The sequence below is a fragment of the Lepidothrix coronata genome, unplaced genomic scaffold (assembly GCF_001604755.1).
Source record: "Lepidothrix coronata isolate B3197 unplaced genomic scaffold, Lepidothrix_coronata-1.0 Scaffold21, whole genome shotgun sequence".
Lineage (NCBI taxonomy): Eukaryota > Metazoa > Chordata > Aves > Passeriformes > Pipridae > Lepidothrix > Lepidothrix coronata.
In genome coordinates this window covers 983417-1005954 of record NW_016690201.1, presented here as the reverse complement: position 1 = coordinate 1005954, position 22538 = coordinate 983417, and the positions used below count along the sequence as shown (strand labels likewise).

Sequence of the window (22538 nt, the reverse complement as noted above, 5' to 3'; positions counted from 1 at the left end):
TTTGTGCTGTCTTTACGTAGACAGTATCACTACAGCCAGAAGCAAACGTGCCCCTGGCAAGGGCTGGTTTTCCACAGGCTTTTAGCGACAAGTAGGAATCCCTCCGATCTCCTCGCCGGGATTATTCACGCGCGCAGCGTCAGCTCACTGCCGAGAAGGGACCCGGGAAACGAGAGCGCTCCCTCCGCTCCCTCCCGCCCCTGCCCCGCGGGGCCACAGCCCGGCAGGCGAGAACGGGGGGCTTCAAGCCCCCCAGGGGTGTTTTATCCTTCACAAAATAAAGGGTTCGAAATCAGTGAAGCGATCAGGGAGCCGCTTAGAGAGGGGGCCCGGGAGTCGCCCTGTCAACGCTTTCCCCGCTACTTGACGCTGCACCTTCCCCTGGCAGCCCCGGCCGCCTCAGAGCAGCCATTTTACCCGACCCTGTCCCCTGTGCGTGCGGGGAAACGCGAGCCGGAACGCCGGGCCCCGGAGCTCGCGCGGGTGTGGAATACGCGTCCCGATAATTACTTAAAAAAAAAAAATAAAAAAGCCAACCAAAACCAAAAAAACGAGCTTTATTGCAGCCGTTCTCGCGGGCTGCAGCAGCTCCGCCGCCAGTAGAACGAGGAGGAGGAGTGGGACGACGAAAGCGGAGCTGTCCGTGCAGCTGCCCCGCCTCGCCCGCCCCCGCGCCAGCGGCCGCAGCCAATCAGTGGGAGCGCGCCCCTTCCTCCCCCGCCCGCTGCGGCGCCGCTCCGAGCCCGTCGGTCCGGCCCGGCCGCGCTCCCGCTGCCGCCCCGCCATGTGGCTGCTGGTCGCCTCCGTGCTGCTCGGCGCCTTGCGCGCAGGTGAGACACCGCCGCACGACCTCCCTCCCTCCTTCCTTCTCTCCCCGGCCCTTCTGGCTGCGGCCTCGGCAGCCGCCCCGAGTCGCCTCCCGTGCGCCCCCGGCTCCAGCGGGTCCTGGCGCAGGCGCCCCGGCGGTGTGCCTGGCGGGGCCCCGAGGGTGCGAGGCAAAGGCTGAGCCGCCCCCGTGTCCTGCGGGAAGGGCCAGGGTGGGTGGCGGTGGCGGGAGGGCTATTCCCGGGCCGAACCGAGCGGAGCGGCCGCCGCCTGTCCCGGTCCCGCCGCCGCTCCATCTGCCCGGCGCGGGGACTCGCGTGGCCCCTGCCCGGAGCTCCCGCTGTCCCTGGTGGCAGCAGGAGCGTGTGGGACTGCGGGAGCGCAGCGGGAGCTCGCCGTGATTTGGGACGGAGCGGGGACGCACACGCTGCCATCCAGCCCCCCGCCCTTAGCGCTTCCCGCACCCTCCCCGGGCCGGGCGTGCGCCGCTTCCCGCAGAAGTTGCGGGGGAGAGGAGGGACACCGTGCGCAGAGCTCTGCTCCTCGCCTTCTTGTGCGTGAGGGCAGCTCGGCTCAGAGTGCTTTCCTGAAACAATCCAGCTGGCCGCCGGCTGCGCAGGGTCAATGGTTGACGATGTTTCTTGATCTTAGAAAAAGTTCGCGTGCCGTCGATATGCAGTTGTGACACCGCACTATCTTAACTTCTTCTCTGCCTTGAGAAAAAATTCGGTGGGGGGACGGAGGGTTAAAAAAGTAGCGACACTTTGACCGAGCTGCAGGTGCTAGGGGCTTTTTCTTCTGTCAGTAAGCAGCACATCTAAATCTGCATGTTTAAAGCTTGTATCTGTGTTTAAAGCTCGTATGTACGTCTGGGTTCCTGAGTTAGCAGTAGACGGGCTGAAGAGGTGATTCCCCCAGCACGGTTTGTAGTCGGTGAGAACTGCAAGCGCCCATCAAGTGACCAGACTGAGCCAGTTTTGTCAACCCTGTGCAGCATTCCCAGTTGGCAGGGCATATATAATCTGAAACAGACTTTCTGTGTCAGCTTCACAATTGCATATTTTTCAGAAGCCCCTAACTGCTTAGTGTAAGGCTCTGAAATTGTCGCCTTAATGTGATGCCTCTAAACTGATAATCCAGGAGAAAAGCCCGCCCAGTAGTCCGCTGCCTGCGGGATTTGGGAACTAATGCCAGAGGGTTCTGTTGTCTTCTTCTTACCACAAGAAGACTGTTGGAAGCAGATAGTGGAAGTACCATCTGCAGGAAGCAGTGAGGTTCCCTTTAGTGCAAGAGCAGCCGCACAAACTCTTGTGCGAAAGCAGCCGCGTTCGCAGAGGGCAGAACCCGCACAGACGGGTCTGTTCCCTGCTGGAGCCTGTGCCTCATTCCCGCAGCCCGCGTCTGTTCCCTGCTGGAGCCTGTGCCTCATTCCCGCAGCCCTCGGCTGGGGAGCAGCTCACACCGGCACTTCTGCACTGGCTGCAGGCAAAACAGGCCAGCTCTCATGGACTGCACGCCAGCAGACCGGTGGAATCAGGAATTTACAGTTCGCTGCTGCTCTGCTCTAATACTAGGGAGAAGATTTTAATCAATTCGTTTTTATTTCCTTCAGGATGGTTGGTTTTTTATTTGCTTTGGTAAATATTTGGAAGTATAGTCCCTTCCTTTAGTGAAAAATCAGCTTCCTCAGTGAAATGAAGCCAGTGGTGAACAAATTCTTCCTATGAAGTATAAATGTATTGGCTCTAAATCAGAAAAAAAACCCCAAACTTTTATATTGAGGTAGTGGGAAACACATGTGAAATTTACTTCACAAAGAACCGTTTAAGCTTTTAGTTGTGTACACGTGGGTTTTTTTAGGGCATAGATTGAGGTTTGGGTATAGTTTCCCTTTGTTCTGCTTTTGTTACTTTTATCATTTGAGGTACAGTTTAAAAATGGAACACAGTGAGTAAGCCAGAAAATAATTCTTCCTTCCTTCTTCCTTGTAAGGCACTATCATGCATAATACAAACGGAACCAGTTTATTATAAGCTTTTGATATTCAGTAGTAATCCAGCGACCTGTGTGAGAATAGTAAAGCAGTATTTCAGAGATGAGTGCTTTTTAAATTTGATCTGAGACTCTTGCTTTGACAAAAAGAGCTACGGCAAATAGTGACACAATTTTTATTGATTTTATTTTTTCTCCTTTCTCCCATTCCCCTAATGAAGTTTAATCATCAAGTACATATGACTAATCTGAGCTGGTTTTATACATGTGAGTAGCAGTAGTTCTCTGAGGTCCATGGAGCTTCTCCAGTGTGTAAGTCTCTGTGCTTACAGTATTAGGGGTTGTGGTCTTGTTTTACATACCTTTTCCCATATTTGGTTTTATCAGATGGATGTAATAAAGCATTTTGGATTACTTATGTCTGTGGAACTTTGGGGAGCAATTACTATTAAGAAAGCTATTAAACTATGTTATGATTTCCCCCAAAGAAGGAAAAATATAGAAAATAAAACATTGAAAGCCTTTCATTGTTACAAATTTTCCATTTTTAATTCTGCTGTGTATACACTCGAATAATAATAATTACATAATTACACTATAATTGAAGTAAGTAATTATCTCATTTAATATATGGTTTTGTGAGTGCACCTTCTCCATTGGAAAGGAAAAGAGAGAGAATTTGCAAGAAATGCTCTAAAGCTGTGGGAATTTGGCTCCACCTTCAGAGATAAGAAGGAACAGATGAACAAACCCTTCTTGACTAAGCTGCCCTGCTTGCCTTCTCTCAGAAGTATAAAAGTAGACTTTTTTAACCTGCATGCTCAGGAGCAGAAATTTGAACATCAGTGGCACAACTTGTGGTTAATGTTGTGTGTATGCTTTGCAGAAACCAGGCCTTCATGCAGTATTTCTGCATATGGCATTTCAGGGGAAGTGTCCAAGTAAGTGGCAACCCAAAATTTTACTGCTTTTATTTTAAATTTATGATAGATTATGATATCTATAATGGAGGTGAGAATGGCTAAGTCTGTGCAGAGGAGTAGAATTATAATAATGCCCTTTTTTCCTTCTTTTGTTACTCCTTTAAAGCATGGTTCTCTTTTTGTGGTTTCATGGGAGAGTTTGTTTTGTTTTCCCAAGTCACATGTTGTAATAATTTTTAATTTGTTCTCATGTGTATTAAGAAATAATTCTGAATGTGTCCATTCTCATTTTTCTTTATAGGTTCTGCGAAGTTGACACTCACTGGACCAGACGTTGTTGAAAAAAATGACTGTAACGAAACTGTCATTTTGCCTTGTTATGTGACTGACCTAAGGAAGAACAATGAAACTGTCATGTTTGTTACATGGAGAAAAGAAGGAAAGATAATTTTTTCTTTTCGTGGAGGAAAAAACGAATTTTATAGAGATGGAGACTTTTCTTCAGCAAAATTGTTATCTCGGGCGGATTTAACCAAGGGCGTGGCCTCTCTGGTGCTTACCACTAGACAAGCAACTGTTGGAAATTACAGTTGTGAAGTAACAGAATCAAACACAGAAGGAGACACAAAAATGGAACTTAGGCAGAGCTCAGGTGAGTTGCCTACTATTCTTTTAGAACCTGTTGGGATGGAAAACAAGCAAAATCTTGAGGGAAGGAGAAAAATAATGACCATGTCAATGTATTCCTTTGAATTGAAAATACAAAAAATGTAGCATCCAGGCCTTCTAACTTGAAAGCTAATAAGAGTTATTTTGGTTTAAGTTACAGGGGAGTGCTTCTGTGGGAAAGATCGGAATGCATTTTTTCATTCTGTAATAATGTCTGAGGATGATTTGTCTACTACAGGAAAATCTATGCTTTCCCACATTTTCTTAGATTATACAGTTTTTGATATACTCAGCACCTCATGTTATTGCATTACGTACTGAAACATATTCCTAATATCTTCACAATACTGAAATGTGTACGTTCATTACAGTGTCTGCAGAGATCTTTTCTTTGAAGAATTGCTTCTTGCAATCTTTTATCTTTGCTGGAAAATTACAGGTAGAACTAATAGAAATTCTGTATAAAAGCTCTCAAACTTGATCAGAAGTTACGCAGTTTTCCAGTGAGGTTGAAAATGCAACTACTAGTTGATAATGTGTTATGATTTTCTAGGATTAAACGTCATCTTCAGAAGATGATGTTTAAAGTGATGTTAAAATTAATGAAATTCAGTAAATGAATTTCTCATCCATTGCCCATTTGCTCCAGCACCTCAGTTGTTGAATAATGTACATGTGTGGTCTGTCCAATGCTCTGCAGAAGTGACAGAGCACTTTTCTGTGTGTACACTGTGTACCTCTTTGCTTCTTGCTTCTGGAGAGCTTCTCAGAAGCACCACATGTTGTTGCATCTGCGTAGGACATGCTGCCTTACTCATGCACTCTAGTATTATCCTGGGATGTTTTTGTTATTAACCTTTTGCATTTCACGTTAAATCTTTAGGAAGCTCAGGCAGATGTCCTGCTGTGGACATTTGTGTAATTCTCAGTTGGGTCTAGTTATTCAGTTAGCCATATACACTGCAAAGTAATTGTGATCCTGAAATGGATTGAGAGGGGCACAGCCACTGAAAGTGAAGATGCTACAAAATCATTTGTTTCTTAGAACACCGCAAAAACGGGAAGAGGTCTACACAGTTCCCTTCCTTCTCTTATGCAACCTTTTTTGGCTGTTTTTGCCATTCGTTGTTAAGCTCTAGAAGAGGAAACAAGGCTTGAGAATGTTAGTAGAATTGAGTTCCGTTTGTGAGTTTTATTTTTACTGTGTTTACAATTTTGAAATTGGTACGAAGACAACAAATCTGGAAACTGATGTAACTTTTCTGATTTCATTTTCTAGTTGTCAGTTGCGGCGATGAAAATGCAACACCAAAGGAAGAATGTGGTTTGTGAATAATTCATAGTTTCAAGGTCACATTAGGTTTGAGAGAATATGCTAGAAAACATAAAACTTAATCTTATGTTTAAGAGTTTAGCTGAAGGTAACACAGTTGCCTGCTCTTTCTTGCCATTCTTCTGTACAGCTTTCTCTTGCTTGCTCCTCCTCAGTGTTCTAGAGAAACTCTTGAGACAATAAGGTAATAGAAGGAAGTGTAGCAACTGAATCTTGAAAAGGGTTAGTGAATTATGGAAATCCTGTACCAGTCTTCACTCTGTCATTTCTGAGCAATGAATTCATGCTGTCACTACAAGCATGTTCCAGTTGATGCTTTTACAAAGATAGCCTTACAAGAGCCAACCATTCTCCATCTCACTCTAGAGGATTCCTGGATTCACCGAGGAATTGGGTAGCAGAGTGAGCAAGATTTCTGTGCAAGTGCCATTGTCTTTGTGCACACTCTTTCCTGATCGGGACAGCGACTGTCAAGTTTCCACTTTTTCTGTTCTTTTCCACTCTTCATCTTCTCTTTTCTCCCTCCTTTTCCTCTTCTCCTCTTTTCTTCCTTCTCTTCCTCCCCTGTTTCCTTTCTCTTTTCCCTCTTCTCTTTACTCTTCTTTTGCCTCAGTCTGGAAGTCTCTCTCATGACTTTGGAACTGACTTTCTTATATTGGCTCTCAAAATATTACTTATTGCCAGGAGTTTATTTTATTCCTATGAAACACCAGAGTAAGGGAAATATCTTACCAGGAAAATGTGCTCAGCTGTTCCTCTTATTTACGTGTTGCATGTATGCTCAATATTGCAAGCATTTCTGTACAGTAGGTTCTTTTATGGTCTAAGACTGGACTATATGTGGTCTTGTGTTGCTGGCTGAAGTCCTAGCAGATACCAGGCTTTGTGGCTGCTCTTTTTCTGTTTATAATACCAGATAGCGTCATCTGGAAATGCTACAGAGGAAGTGAAGTTGGTTCTAAGTCTCTGCTTGCAGATCCTTTTTTTAATTGATTATTCTCAGTTGCATCAAACATTGTTTCTGGGATTTGGCTTATCTAGAGAATGGCAGCAGTGCATTGAAGCTACCGTTCAATATTAGTTGCTTTTTTGAAAACGCAAATGAAGCTGAAAGCCTTCTTCTAAACTATTCAATAAATTAACTTTGTTTTGGCATTTAGGAAGTTGGCAGATATTCTTCCTATTTCTTTGCCTTCAGTCTATTTTGCGTTTGTCTTGTATTTCTGTTGCATCCACCAGTATCTTCTTCTGCAACTCTCGAGGGACATGGGGAGGGAGGGGAAGGAGGGGAATTTAAGAACTGAAAACCTGTCCTCAGGGTACTCACTTGGCATTGAAAGTTATAAAGTGTTGCTACTTAAGTCCACGTTTCTGGAGCTACAGATACGGCTTTTGTATATGGAGAGAAAGTGCAATGAATATGCATCTTAATGAAGATTAGAAATTTCTTTGGAAGCCAATGTGCAGGCAGAGGAATGGTGGCAAGTGTAATGTAAGAAATGGAGACTTGGGATTCACTGAGTGAGTCTAAGTGAAGATATGAGCAGAGATGCAAGAATTAACTACATTTTCTAGTTCAGTGGAGATATTTTCAGAATTTTATGTTGGAAGGTGGCTTACAGGGTCTTAGAGCACGACTGACTGAACAGCCTAAGGCATCCAAATTGCAGGGGGAAAAAAGACTAAATGGATGATGTTGGGAAGACCTAAAATTAACAAAGCAGTGTTTCACTCTCACTTAGGTGAGCTCCTGTATTCCTTACCACACACCTGGATTTCTTCGGGAGTTACAGCAGTTGAAAATAGAATAGAATAGCTGAGGAAGTATCAAATCAGATTTCTCGTATCTTCTCTGCTTAGCCTAAATACACTGTTTTTCTGATCTGCAGTGCTGTTTGTAGTTCCACAAACTCACTAGCTTGTAGTGCCAGAAATAAACACCAACATATCCTCTACTCCAGTGGAGAGTAAGACCTCCAGTTTGGAAAATGTTAAGGTAACTGGAAATACTGAAAAAGTAGATTGTCACACACAAGATCAGGGAGAAACCTACACAGGTAGAGGTCATAGCTTTCTTAGCCTATTATAACTCTTAATGCTATCTTACATATAATACTGAGCAATCTAGGGCATAGCCTAAAAGGAACAATAAATGCAAAGCTAATAACCTCAGTTTTTGTTCTCTTCCTACTGTTTTTCTTTGTTTGTTCTCTAGGATCATGGTTCCTCCTAGTGGAAAGGGCTATCATCATATCATTGCTGTGCATAGTTATTATTTTGTGTGCGGCTCAGCTCACTGTTATTGGTAAGTGTCAGCTCTTCAATTCTTTGCAATTATTGATTTGTCCTGAAATCCCTTGCATGTGTACAGGCATCTGTGCAAAATGAAAGATGCTGCTCACATCTGAAAGATGTGGGTGGAATCGATGCAGATAATACTCAGGGAGGTGGTGTGTGTTTACCCCTAAGTGGTCTGGGCCACACTGCTCATTTGCTTGCAAATAGGGGTTGCTTTCTGGGGTCTGTGTTTAGAACTCGTCTGCCATGTGAGGCTGTTTTTGCTGCCAGGACTGTATCATTCACAAAACGATGTGCTCTTTTGCAGGTATATAATTTTTGTGGGATGTAATTGGTAATGGGTACTGTCGTTCGTTAGAACAAGGAAACTCTTCTTCACAGTTGGTACACCATGATTTTATTGTAAAATTAGAAACAAAAATGTTTCATTTTATGGTCATAAAATCAATATTAGAGAAGGGTGGTTCTGTCTTCTTAATGTAAAATTGTTCATTAGTCTCTAAGCACTGGCTGAGTTATAATTTAACACCAACATCTGTGATTTTGTTAAATGTTTTTAGAGGCAATACAATTGTTCACCAGTGTCAGAAATCCTTGGGTGCTCTTTATGCAGTGGTGTCCAACTACTGTGCAATGTAGAGTGTGCTTTCTTCTGGCCTTTCAGATGGATCCCTGTTGTGCATTTTGTTACATCAATCTTTGAGTTTTTTCAGGCTTTCTCAATTTGTAGACTTCTAAAAAATTAAAAAAAAAAACAACTCAGTTCTGCTAAGAGTCAAGTCCATGAGAAATGGAAAAAATCACACTCAGAGTGATTTGTAATAATCAGATATGTATCCAGCCATCTATATGTCATTTCCTTTATTTTCATGAACTTCTGGAAGTGCTATATGACTCTTCAAAGGTTCATCCATGGTCAGAGGTTGAAAACTAATACAGTTTTTTAAAAATTATTTTATTTCCATAGTGTTGGATTAATTTTTGTTTGTGGCTTAGGAGTCTCTGATATGTTCAGGAATTGTCATTACCTTGTGTTCAGAGCAGAACTTCAACATTTTTAGGAAAGCAATAGTTTCATGGAGAAGCACTGTCGTTTTATAGGAGTAATTTGAGTGTGCTTGGATGTTTCTGCACCTGGGCAATTTATTGAAAGGTCTTTGACCTCTGTGCAGAAAAGAGATTTGGTATCTCTAACTTAATTGTTGGGATTTTTTGGTTTGTTTAGGAGGGGGTTTTTTCCTTTAATTTGCACCCTTTTAGGAAACCTGTGAATCCATCAATGCTATTGTATACCTTTAAATAGCTTGTTAAATTGGGCGGTGATTTTTCTGTGTAACACTTGGGAATGTATGGCTTTTTTGGGTTTGTGGGTTGTGGGGGTTGTGTTGATTTGTTTGAGGTGGGGTTTTTTGGCGTTTTTGTTTACAGGGTTGGCTTTTAGGATTTAAGTTCCTTTGGAGACAGAGGTGATATGTCTGAGCTCATACAGAGTCATGAGGAAGAGAATGAAACCTGGAATTTATGAATTCCTATCTGACATTCCACCTGAGTAACAAATTCACTGTAACATCTAAATGTCAGTAGTGCATCTACCTCAGTTAACTTTGGGACATGGCACAGGTTACTTTAACATATCACCTGAATTATATGGAAGGAGAAATTTAAGAATTTGACCAGAACACCACTGCCAGGTTTCATTTTTCTGAGTAAGCCGTATTAACCATATCCAGGAATGAAAGCAAATTAAATCTTGGGAATGTATATAGTTTTAATTTTTAGGAGTTTGAGTTTCTTTGCTTAGGAACAGTTCTGATTGTTTTTCTCTCTGTCTCCCTTTTTTTTGTCTTTAAGCATTAAAATATGATATTGAATCTCAAAGGAAAGTGTGCATCATAGTAGCAGTTGTCATCTTAGCAGTTGTAGCTGGTGTAGGCACTGCTCTTTTCGTCCAAGGTAAGTGATGAAAATTGCTTTCTTAATTTAAGGGAAAAAGAGCACAAAAGGATCTATTCCATGGTGTAGGATGGAAGTTAGCACCACCTATTAATTGCCATCTATTTTAAATTTAAAAAAAATTATATAGACTACAACAGAAACAATGTTGGGGTTGTAAGGCCCTGAAGTGATCATAGGAAGATACAGACTCTGAATTTATTTATGTTTTCTATCCTACTGCCTTGGGTGAATATTAGGGACTAAATGACTTCTCGTGGTTCAGTGGGATTTTTTCTGAACCCTAGAAGCTTGATGATGCTAATGATTTATGTTTGTTGTTTTGTGCTTAATTCCAATTAACGATGTCTGTTTTACTAATTTCCATATAAATTTTTGTAGATGGCTACACTGCACTGAATCAAGCTGGTCTTGGCCTAATTGTAGTCCCTGCTGTGGTTTTGGTACCACTACAATACTTCATGTTTGGAATTGGTGAGTGTTTATTTATTCCTTAACATGTGGATGGAAAAAATTGAGCTCTCCCCCCCATAACCTAGAGAATATTTTCAGTTTTATAAATAGGTGCTACAATAGCATCCTGCATTCCTGGCATTTCTCGTATCTCAAAATAAAATGTTCAGCCTGTTTGTTTGGCTGAGTTGTCTACTTGAAGAATGAGATTTAGGGTAGCACATTTGAGGGATTTCTGCTCTTCCTTCCTGGATTTAGGAATTAAGTTGAATAACTAGCTCTCAGAATGTGTGTTTAATTTTTTTTTTTACTTGTGGTTTATTTATCATTTTATTTATATGTACATATTTTTTAGGTGTGTGTATACCTACAAGAGCCCTGCCTTACAGTGACTTTTGAGTTTTGTTATGACATTGACTGGCTGAGCTTAGAATTTAAGGGAATCTGCTTTTTTTAACTTTATGTGAATTATCTACCTTTCGTGTCTCTGTAGTTAAACTTGAAAAACTACAGTTTTGTTTGTCTTTCTTTTTTTCCCAGTTTTTGACAGTCTACCTCATACAACACTGGCTCTGATAGGTTTGAAAATTCTTGGTTATATAATTGCAGTGGTTGGTTTTGCACTGTGTGTCCCAGGTAAGCAATTTGTCTTCTATGGAAGTGGTTTTTTGATTTTGTTTTCACCTCATGTTCTTTATTTCTAACCCTAAAAAGCTGTGAAAATGGCTACCCTACATGGAGTGTTAGCAAGTAACTTTTGTAAATGTAGTTTAGGACTACTGTGTTAATGTTCTTTTATCTGGTGAAAGAAGAACAGCCCAAAGGCAGTATTACATATATCAGTTTCATGACTGCATTCTAGGAGCAGTTGCTTTATGAAAAATAAAATCTAATTGTTTTAATTTTGCATGTTAGGGCCTTAAAAGTCAGTGTTGATTTTAGGTGACTATTATTGTTATTCTTACTGAGGCTTAGGGTATTTAGAAACTAAACTAGAGTCATAATAATTTTCTCACGTTCAATGAGTAAATCAGAAATTCTTTGTTAATCTCTGCTTGTATGCAACTGAGTCCATGAATATTTCAGTGAATACCATTGAAACACATTAAGAAGGTAAATGTAGAGACAGTAAACTTGGAAGTGTTCTTGGACTATTTTAAGTCTGGTTCTGGCTGGCATTCTGTTTCACCATTGAAAAACAGTCACTGTGGTAAAGGGACTAACTGAACACCACACACAGTGATATCCCTTATTCCTGCCTCTGACCCTCCCTTTGCCCCCTCCCTGCCTTCCCCTGCACCCACCAGAGAACCCTACAGCAGAGAAAAGGGTGAATTTAGGACTAGGCATCCTTGGCAGTATATTTAGTAGTAGAATATACACATACTCATGTTCCTTGTAGGTGCTTTATGCTCCTGATTTATTGTTTCCTAGAGACATTCTTCATTTTAGTAATTTATTTGGTTGGGGATTTAAGACCTCTTTTTCCTTGAAATGCTTTTTAAAGGTTTGTGTAATCTGAGTGGAATGATAGACCTTTCAGTGGGGTTATGATTTGAGTTTTATGCTTATTGTTTAGTATTTACAGAGGTATTTTTAAGGGGCACCTAAGTGTTTTAAGATGTAATAGTAAAAAAAAACTGATAGGAGATTTCTGGTAAAGCATTAATGCTCTAGAGTAACACAAAATGGAGGATGTTTTTATTACTCTCTCAATGAAAAGCCTCTCTGTTTTTTCAGGGTGGTCTCTTCCCAGGTCATGCATGGTTGATGTTACCTGTCTCTCTGGAAGTTTAGCTCAATGACCCTTAAGGGGCATCAGTAGAAATTGCTCATCCTGGCTTGAGCTTGCAGATAGTTGCAATGACTTTTAAGTCCCTGGAAAGGAGGATCAGAGAGAACAAGGAATTTTAGTAGTGAAGTATGATTGGGTTTTAATAGCCTCTCCCTGTTCTGGTATCCCCGTAAACATGGAGCATTTCTGTTATCTGTGGTTGATTTGCCTCAGAACTACCCACATATTCTGCACCCTTCTTCCCTTTTTTAATCCTGTTTTTTCAATAGCAGTATTGTATTCTGTAATCTGATGTGATTACAGTTCAAAACAGTTGGCATTGAAGATGTAAAGTTTAAAATTAAAATACAGTTAATGAAAGAATGTTGTCAATTGCAGTGAATGTCAGTAGAATACCTAAACTAAGAGAATAGTACACATAAGTAGAATAAATCAGTAAATGCCTCTGTATCACCAAAGAATGTATACAAAAAAAGAAAGATGCAGTAGTAGTTCTTGGATAGCTTTGAAAGAGAAATTAATCACATCTGTTTTTATCAGGCTTACTTATTTTAATAATGAGTTATATCTGAAAATAAAAGTTTGTGCTTTTACTTGTGTCAGATGATACAGTTGCTTTTATTGTGTTTTAAACAGCCTGTCCTCCATTACATGCCTCTGTTCTGATTGCTGGCTTAGCTATTATGGCTACTGCAAGTTTGCTCAGTCTGGTTTACGTGTTTATTATGGGTAAGTAGCACCTAATATTCTGCTTTTTTTTAAATAGACTTTTTTTATTTGAGCATAAGGTGTGATTTCTTAATTACATAGTTTTAAAAATGACTGAAGAGTTGTCTGTATGTGTTGGCTCTGTTTCATAGAGCCTGTAGGGAATCTTGAGTAAAGAAATCTGCAGTTGATCATAAACTGTTTTGAGATAACACAGCCAGGTTTCTTAAGTAAGATTGTTTCAGCTGTAGGAGGGTTGCTTTTTATGTTCTGCATTTACGCAGTTGGGTTGCTGAGGCTTAGAATGTAGACAGCAAAAGGATATCAAGGATATCATGGAGTGGGTTTGGGATGGTGATGACGAGCTTATCAAAATACGGATTTAAAGAAGCAAAATCCGTCTACTGGTTTGCACTGGTTATTGGTGGGTTAAAGTAATGCACACCTTTCATTTTTAGTGAATGGTGGGTTTACTTACGCTTAATTTTAAAACCAATAGAAAAGAATAGCAAGGCTTTGTTTCAGAAAGTGGTCTGGTCTGCTCATCAGATCTCAGAAAGATGAGAGATTTAAAGATCTGCTAAATAAGCAACAACCACAGCAATGCTGTGTGGTTGGAATGCTGGCACAACACAGCATGACATTATGTGGCCTCCACAGCTTGGGTGGGAAAGCAGAGGGACATTATTTCTGTCAAGCTGTGCGTGAAGGCTCTTCAAGCAGCTTGTTAGCTTGGACACAGAACCGTGCAGTTGAGGATACATTGCTTCCCCAGTCTGCACTGAACTGTGCAGGCTTCCAGGTTTAGTGTGTGCACACCATATGTGGGCATGGCCAGAAATAATGGACACTGAGACAGAGAAGATTTCCAGTAAAGAAGAAATTAAGGCAGCATGCCTAGTATTTGATATCCAAGATAGATAGATAGATGAGTCAAGATAGATTAAGATGAGTCAAAAATGTGACAGAACTGAAGCAAGCCTTTTAATAACAACAATAAAAGTATTTTTTTATTGACTTTGGTCTACTTGTATGTGACTTAAATACTGTGTGCTATTATTGGTCTGCATAAATGTTGTATTTGTGGTTTGATTATGCTGGCTGAACAAGTCAAATGTGACTGGGGGTAGACTAGCACACCAAAATAAGCACAGTGAATAGTGTGTAGTGTAATTCATTTTTAGAACTGAGTGCATGAGTGAGACAATTTGCAGACTGTGTGCGATAAGATTATTCAGTTCGTAAACAGAGGAGTGCTTAGAGACTTTAAGAATTTGCAGGTCATCAACTTAAGTCATTTTGGATAGGGGAAGCTTCAATTTTTTATGTTGCTACTCTGTTGCAAGATTTATCAGTAGATAATACCATTTCCCAGATAACAAGTAACAGGATGAGAGAAAATGGCTTCAAGTTGCACCAGCACAGGTTTAGATTGAATATTAGGAAAAATTTCTTCACTGAAAGGGTGGTCAAGCATTGGAACAGGCTGCCCAGGGGCAGTGTTCAAAAAGTGTTCAGAAACTGTCTAGTTGTGGCACTTGGGGACGTGGTTTAGTGGTGAAGGTAGCAGTGTTAGGAGAATGGTGGGGCTTGATGTTCTTGGAGGTCTTTTCCAACCTTAACAAGTCTATGATTCTTTGTTTTTATTTGGTTGATCGTGACATTTATTCATCTGCCTGGTCACTTTTTTGTAATTATTTTAGGTTCCAGAATGAAAGATCATCCTCGTCCAGGGGTAAGCTTAAAATTAATAAATTTGGGGTGACTAGATGGCTCAGGGGATTGTAGTGAGATACTGAACCTTTCTTCACTAGTTCGAATTCAGACCAGGTTGGTAGCAAGCAAAAGTTCTGGCTGTGTAACAGATGTCTAATGTTGAGTGAGTTGGTCTTCATTGTCCCTATTGAGTGTGTCTGTAGTACTGTAATTGCCACCCTTACCTGGTGGCTACTCCGACTGTTGTGCCCAAATGGAGTTTCCATTGCTGTCACTAAAAGGTGGTGGATGTCAAGGGCATTCTTTTACAATGCACTCTTTCATCTATATTTATAAAGACCTCCTGCTCACCTTCTTGAAAAGCTTTTTCATTAAGGTGAGTGCAAAACATCCAGGTGGCTTGTAAGAAAGACTTAGGAGTTTTTTTTCTGTTGTCTTGTACATCAAAACTCTGTGATATTCTCTTTCAATTCCTGGCTATGTGGATGGTATAGCCTTGGCCTTTTTTCTGATTTCACTATAATGCCCCTTAATTTGATGAGACCTTCTGAAAACAGAGTTCTGTCTTTAGGTAACACAGAACAAATCAAAAAACACCTTGTTTTTTTTAAAGAAGGTTTTTCAGACGGGTGTTTTGAATTCTAGAGTAATAATTTCCAAAACAGTAATTTTCATAGACTTGGGCAGTGCTTTTAAGTGACTCATGAATGTGAACTGCCTGATTTCTGGCATTTTTGCACAAGCAAGTAAAGAGGCACCACTGTAAAATACCAGTAAAATTTCCTTGTAGCAGGGGAACATCTCTTTGGTGGCAGCCATTGTTTGAGGGCACCTTTCCAGGTCTCCAGTCTACAGCCTGAGACCCAGCTGTTAGAGAAAGATGGTTTCCAAGAATGGGACACGAGAGCTGACAGCAGTTAGGACAAGAGATTTTTAATTTTTTATTTCCTTTGCTTTTTCTCATCCATTGTCATTTTAAGGAGTAGTATTTCAGAGGATTGGTCTCACTTATGGAAGGAATATAAATGCACAGAGTTTAAAAAAAAAAAGAAGAAAAAGAAGTTCAGAAAGGTAATTATGTCATAAAAATGAGCTGAGAAATTTAATTAAAGATATCCTTCATTCAACATGCAGTCTTGTCTGTATCTAACATCCTTATGTTTACTTGTAGAACGGAAGTAAACAGAGCAAGAGATTTTTTTTCCTTAACTTAATTTTGGATGTAAATAAACTTTGAAATAGAAACCAGCATGCAAAATAGCATCCTTTGATGAGGACTCTGTCCTCTTTGTGAGCTGTTCTCTTTACCAAGGTGGTTTTACATTGCAGCAAGGATTTGAGAAATAAAGAAATAGAGACAGTAAGGTAGTAGTGAACATTGTGTTACTCTCTGAATTGGAGACAGAAATGAAAGCAAAAGAAATTTTGAAATCTTAGAGGTCTCTTGGAAATCTCAGCCATTAAAAATATGTTTTTTGTAACTGCTGTTTAGTGCAGGATTAGATACAAAGGAATTCAGGTGACATAATTTGTGTCTATGAAGTACAGGCCTCACGGAAAGACTTCGTGGAAATTGAAGTGTGTTAATATGTTGCTTGTTTCCACCCAGGGCTGTTCAGCAAATATTACTGTACTTTGAGGCAGTAAATAGGTGTGAAGGAATTCTGAAAATATACTTTGATTCTGTGTCATCTAAAGACTATGGAAAATTTAATATTGGTGAAGGGCTTCATTTTGATGCTGGGGCAAACTTACAAAATGATTGAGATTTTCTTGAGTCGGAGGTGGGAAAAGCTGTGTGTTTTGAAATCTGCCATCTTAACCAAGTACTGATATTTTTTTTAGCACTTCTGTAATTGCGTGTGTTGTTTCTAATGATTGTCTTCCAGACTAAATGCACAACTGTCGTGTATTTCTTTTTGAGGAGATTCCACTTTATTGCTTGGCTACTAATTTTTTTTTCTTTTTAGTCCTGCTGCTTTGTTACTAACCATTGATCAAATGGCACAAATAATCAGTTAGATGTTGGAGCTTAAAAGTAATATCTGCATGCCTTCTGCTGCCACCTAGGGGTATTTCATCTGAGCCAACATTCACAGTGGGGGAAAACAACCTGGAGAATGCAGCTATTGATTGATTTAAATTTTTTTCAGAACTCTAGTCAGCAATTTGATTAACGTTAAGCTTTCTTCGTTTTTTTAGAATCACTACTTACTGTATATGTCAATTAGAGTAATTTAACTGTGGCGAGCCAAAAATAAACATGAAGGCTTTTTATACATATATATATTTTTAAATGTTTTGCAGAAAGCTGTAGAAGAACCACTAAATGGTAGGTGATATTCAAGGCTTATCTTCTAATTAAGGGATTAATGTTGGAAAAAGGTTGAACAATAATTGTAGTTCCCAGTAGAACAGCACTGAAATGGCAGATCAATATGTCAATGTATGTGGCTCTGTGAGACATAGTAGTTTGATCTCTCAAGGAAGTTATGGCAGATCCAGGCTCCTTGCTTTATGCTACTTTCCTTGCTAGCCAGTGGCATTGTTTGACTGTTGTAGGACAAATCTAATATTTTAGGATATTTTATCCACCCTCTCTGCTTTGCAAAATGTCCAGCTTTTAAGAGAAAAAGGACAGGTCTTGATATTATTTCCTCAGACCCATTTGTTTAGGTGAAATACTTCCGATTATAGTAAAATCTATCCTTGCCGCTCTATTCTTCCCATATTTCTTTGGGTTGGGGAAACTCTGGCATGGTTTGGGGAAACTCTGCTAGCACTTAAGGTGAGGGAAGTTTACAGTGAGAAGGGGATGATTCTAAAATTCTATTTGTCTTTTTTTTTTCTTTGCTATTATAATCACTAATTGGCATGCTGAGTAGTAGCAAGTTCTAACATGAATTTTAGAATTAATCTGAATGTTAATTCTGAAGCATTTCTTGCTGACTCGTTACTAATCCATTTGCTTGGCTTTTAAAGATGCAAAAGGAGTGATGTTAGAATGATGGTAAGTCCAAATATATCTCAAGATATCTATTTAATTGAACGTGTATTTGAGGATGTTTACAGTTACCCAGTGCTAATATGATGAAACTTGGAGGGCAGTTTCAGGGCAGGTGCTGTTCTTAATTCAAATTATATTTAATTGAAAAGAAGGAGAATTTGTATTCTATATCACGCATAGGGGAGGAATGTGTGCCCCTAAACAGTGAAGAGAACGAGTCAGTGAGAGAACTATTCAATAGGATGTTTCTGATGAAATGCGGAAAGTCAAATACCTTTCTGCTTCCTTTATGCTCATTCAGTATTCAAGATGCATGGACTGTTTCCTTGGTGGTGGGTTGTTCTGTATGAGTTTTTTGGGGTTTTATTGCTGGATTTTTTATATAACCGAGCTTTCACTATGCATTTAATTTGTGATTGCCCATGGAAATTCACAGGAAAGTGGTTTAAAAGTAACTTTCTGTCCCTCTCCCCCTCTTTAGGTGCTACTTTATTTCTCTTGGTTTCATTAGATTGCTTGTATTCCAATCAGATTTCACTGAATTTATTATTTTTTCAGATTGCTCTCATTGAAGAGCTTCAATTTTAGGTTAGATGCTAACATTTGAAAATCAAAATGGTTTTGTTGATCACTTTCTATTCAGAAGCTGTACTTCCTTTTCATGGGAATAGGATAAAGGAGCACTTGTTGGTGCTATTGGTATTTATGTTTCTTCCTGGAAACTGAACAAGCTTGTGATGAGGTATCACTAGACCCTTAGCCTGGTACTCCTGCATTAAATGACAACCTCTTGCTACTCAGGATAAAGACTAAGGCTACTCAAATCTGTTAGTTCACTTGAAATAGTTTTATATCATGCCACTTCTAGGAGGCGTGAATTGACAGTGTGACAGTAAGTGAGATCCTAGTTAGCCCTAATTGGAAAAAGATGTGTGAGTTGGTTTTAAAACAAGACTTCCTTACAAATACTATGTACTGTTTATGTTACTATATGTAACATATAACTTTATGTTACTATACTGTTTGTTACTTGCGACTACTACATGATTCATCCAAGTATCCAATATAATTATTTTCTAAACCAGCAGGAATACATGCACTTCTACAATACCAAGGACAACTGCATTGGTGTCTCCTAAATGCGTACCAGTTAGTAGAATCTGAATTAGGAGGAGTGGAAGGTAGATCTTACTCCAGAAGTGGCTACTGCTTGTTCTTCCCAGAGTGGTTTGAGATCAGGAAACAAATAGATATTTGTCAGATTATTGCATTCAAAAGAGACCAGAAGGGAGGTAAGGATGGGTCCACTGCAGTTACCACATACTGCTGAAGGACAAGGTAGAGTTTGGCTTGGAGATCCAATTTTAAATAAGTTGACTGTTTCTTCTTGGGTCTCCTTTAGGCTTAATGAAAACCCACCTCCTCTTCTAGTGCTGAGGTAGAGCTTCCAAAACCCAGAAATTGCCACTTATCCATTTCATTTTTCCTTTCAGGGTAAGGCTAGAAATCTGTCTGCTTTTTCTGCCTAGAAAGAGGGCTCCTAAAAATTAACAGAAGGTTTTACAGATGGAAGGTGCTCTGACTCACAAGCTGGAGGCAGTAACGTTTGGAACTCTACCTGCTTTGTACCCTTCCCCTGAAAGTTCACACACACACCAAAGGGGGCTTGAGTCAGATGCTGAAGCACACTAGCTTACAAAATAGCATGTGAAAGTAAACTGGCATTAGGAGTAAAGACAGGGTGAGTCAGACAGCTGAGTCTGGGAGCCACTTCAGCTTATTTCAATTCATAAGTGAGAGAGGTCTCCAAGGCAGTGTCCACTTTTCTGTAGTGGAGAGCCTGAAACATCACTTGCTGTTACTAACACCCTTTGCCATTATTTGACCGCTAAATGTGCTTTCAAAGTGTGAAATGAAAAAAGTTGTGGTTTTTTTTTTTTTTAAAGCTGTAACTTGGGTTGCTTTTCTTCCCAAACAATCTTTTGTCTTTTCTTTTAAATTCCCAGAACTGCAAAGTTATGTGATGCGTGAACAAAATGTACACCGTTGTTGATACACCGTGGCCTTGAAGATGCACTACTCAACGAGAAGAAATTCAGGAAACTGGTTGTTTTGCATGTGTGGCAAAAGTGCTTTTGATATAAATGACGTAATTTTATAGTCACAGCAGCTGTAGCAAGGAACATGTGTTTTTGCCCACATGTGATCTTTATTTTCTTTTGTTATGGTATATATGGGATGGTTGAGGGTGAGAATATAGAAAGCACTGTTTGCCCACTGCAGGGTCTCCCTGCAGTAATCCTTAGTGGTATTATTTTCAAAAACTATCATTAGTCACTGCTTTGATAATGGGCCTGCTCAGCCCAGAGGTTGCAATACCATTTAGACTATTGTTTTCTTTATTTGTGTGCATGGGCAAAGTATGGTCTATGTGTGTGATACAAGCAGGAAGTAGAGACTGTAAAAATACATCTTTTCTGACATTCAGCAAAACTTGTATAAGAAAAAGTAAAACCTTTTACACAAAGTTGCATAAGTACAAAGTTTACTCCCAGTTCTCCTGAAGTCATTAACAGAGTTCTAATTCCACAAAACACTAGTATTCCTCTCTCTGGACAGTAGCCATGTATGCTGTGGTGGCCAGTATTTTTGTCCAGTGAGAGAACTCTCCGTGCCTCCTCTGTATTCCTGGATGAGAAACTGCTCAGCTGTTGGAGCCTAATTCAGCACTGGAATTACGGAGCACAGCAGTTAGTAATTTTCATGCTGAATGTGGTTCTTGTGTGTGTGTTCATGTTGTGCAGTGTGTGGTACTGGAAGCAATTTCAGGCTTTCTTAACTCAGTGAATTTGTAAAAGTCGTGGATGCTTCATAAAAATAGGAGTTGTCCTATTTAGTGTATTTTTGGCAGAGTTTTAAAATCTTGTTTTCTTGAATGGAAAAAAGGAGCTATATAATTTTTCACCGAAGTTTATGTTGCTGCCATTATATCACAAATACATAAAATACAAAGTAAGTAGGAGGAACTGATGAGACATGAGGAAGCTCAGTTTCTGTATATATATATGTGGTATAGTTAAAAATCAGTTTTCTAGGACTTGCACATTCCATGGGATTTTACCACATTTTACAGCTGTTATGAGAGTTGTTCCAATATACTTGGTTTCTCTTGGACTTTGTGTATACTTTGTAGAAATCTTGACACTGTCTGCTGTTTGTACTAAGGTATTGTATTTCAAAGATACACGTGGTTTTCTCCTAACAATTTAAAACTTGGTTTGGAAAGCTGTTGCCAAGCAGTAACATAATAAAATCCACGTTTTTAAAGATTCTGAGCAATTTGGCACTTCTCAGAGTTGAATGTTACAAAGTAAGGTTCCATATCCATATTGTGGGTGCATGTTGCAGAGATTTGGGTCTCTGCATGTTGAGCTCCAAGTCTTGATGCACTTGGCATCAAGAATTCAACAAAACAAAATTGAGATACCTGATTTTACAAGAGGTGCTGCTGTAAACAGCCCTCTTGCTAAGGCTGCAGGATTGAACCATTTAAAGCAACCTGTGGTCCAGCCCTCACAAGGATCAGTGGAACTGGGCACAGAGAAGAGAATCATTCATGTGATAAAACATGGAAGAAGCATGTATGGCTTACACTCACTGTCATATTTTGTCAGTGGGAGTGTTCATGTAAGATTTGAGCTCCTACCTATGAATCTTTTGATACAGGTTTTTCCATAATGTCAGTGATCTCTAGCTAAAGATGGGAGATGATTCTCCATTAACAATTCAGTGTAAGAATTTATCTGATTAGTACTGTGCAGTGCTCCCTATTTATAACTAGTGATTCCCTCTGGCAAGTTGAAAGTCTAGCAGCTGAGGAATTAAAAAAACCAAATCAACTGGAATTCTGTTGAGGTATTCTGCCTTATAAAAACTGTTATGTACAATAGCTTTATGTTAACTTCTGTAAAGCAAACTGCAGCAGAACCCGTTTGTGTCACCATAGGATCAGGCCGAGCTCAAAACCTGAGGAGCTCAGAGCTCAGTGTCCGTGTAGGAGCTGCAGAATCAGTTGCCCCAGAAATGGGAGAAACCCACTGTCCTGTTGTGTCAAGGGCTGGATTTCTTGTAGGTACAAACATAAAAGCAAGAGTTTAAAAAGTCATTGATACATCCAGCCCTTTTCCACCAGTAATTTCAGACCAAAGTTGTTCATAACTGTATGCTTTCATTTGTGTGTGTACATGTGTGTATATATAAACATACAGACATTTGAAATATCTATAGATCTATAGTCTTTACCCAAGAAAATGTTTTTATTTATTAAACAAGAAATGATTTTGTAAATATCGTGCTAATATACTTAAAAAATAAAGTCATTTTAAGTTGTTTTTGCGGGAGATTTTCTTGTTGCTAGCACATTGCACTTCTGTAGCTGCTTCCATAAATTCACAGTCATAGCTGCTCTTCTCCCTGCCTTTATGTATGACTTACTGGATATACAGGAGTGTTCTCAGTGTTACAGAGGCTGCTGCAGATGGTTTTGGTTGGGTTTCTCCTTCAGAAGGTCATCTGGTTGGTGAAGCAAGTGTGCAGATTGCCCTGTAATAACTTGAATGGCGCTGACTGACATCACCCATCAGATGTTGTCACTGGAGTATGCTGTGGGAGGAAATACGAGCTGAGGACTAACAAGCTCCTGGTGTAACTTGAAAAGCACAGCAGAGCACTGCATATTTCTACTCAGTCTTCGTAGCGCTGGAGTGGTGTTTCCGTGAGAAGAGGATTTCTTGTGCTACTGCTAAAGCACTACTGCATAAATTCTGGATTTTCTGAAGTTACATTTGATGTTTGACAGTGGACAAA

The 22538-nt window shown here is 40.0% G+C and overlaps 1 protein-coding gene across 10 annotated transcripts; it reads left to right on the top strand.

Annotated features, from left to right (window-relative positions):
* The first annotated feature begins 736 nt into the window (after positions 1-736).
* Positions 737-22072, top strand: CD47 (CD47 molecule). Of its 10 annotated transcripts, none has more exons than XR_001873670.1 (12): positions 737-830; positions 4042-4392; positions 5689-5733; positions 7958-8047; positions 9892-9993; positions 10375-10467; positions 10987-11082; positions 12878-12970; positions 14653-14684; positions 16868-16997; positions 17648-17675; positions 19679-19750. XR_001873670.1 is itself a non-coding variant. In XM_017807971.1 (12 exons), exons 1-11 carry the CDS (start codon positions 785-787, stop codon positions 17671-17673), a joined length of 999 nt encoding a protein of 332 aa, XP_017663460.1. In that variant the 5' UTR covers positions 737-784; the 3' UTR covers positions 17674-17675; positions 19679-22072. The 10 variants fall into 10 exon arrangements, 8 of the variants coding, with proteins under 8 accessions (XP_017663460.1, XP_017663466.1, XP_017663459.1 ...); XM_017807971.1 differs by having other exon boundaries at positions 16973-16997; positions 19679-22072; XR_001873671.1 differs by lacking the exon at positions 17648-17675 and having other exon boundaries at positions 19679-19723.
* The last annotated feature ends 466 nt before the right edge of the window (positions 22073-22538 follow it).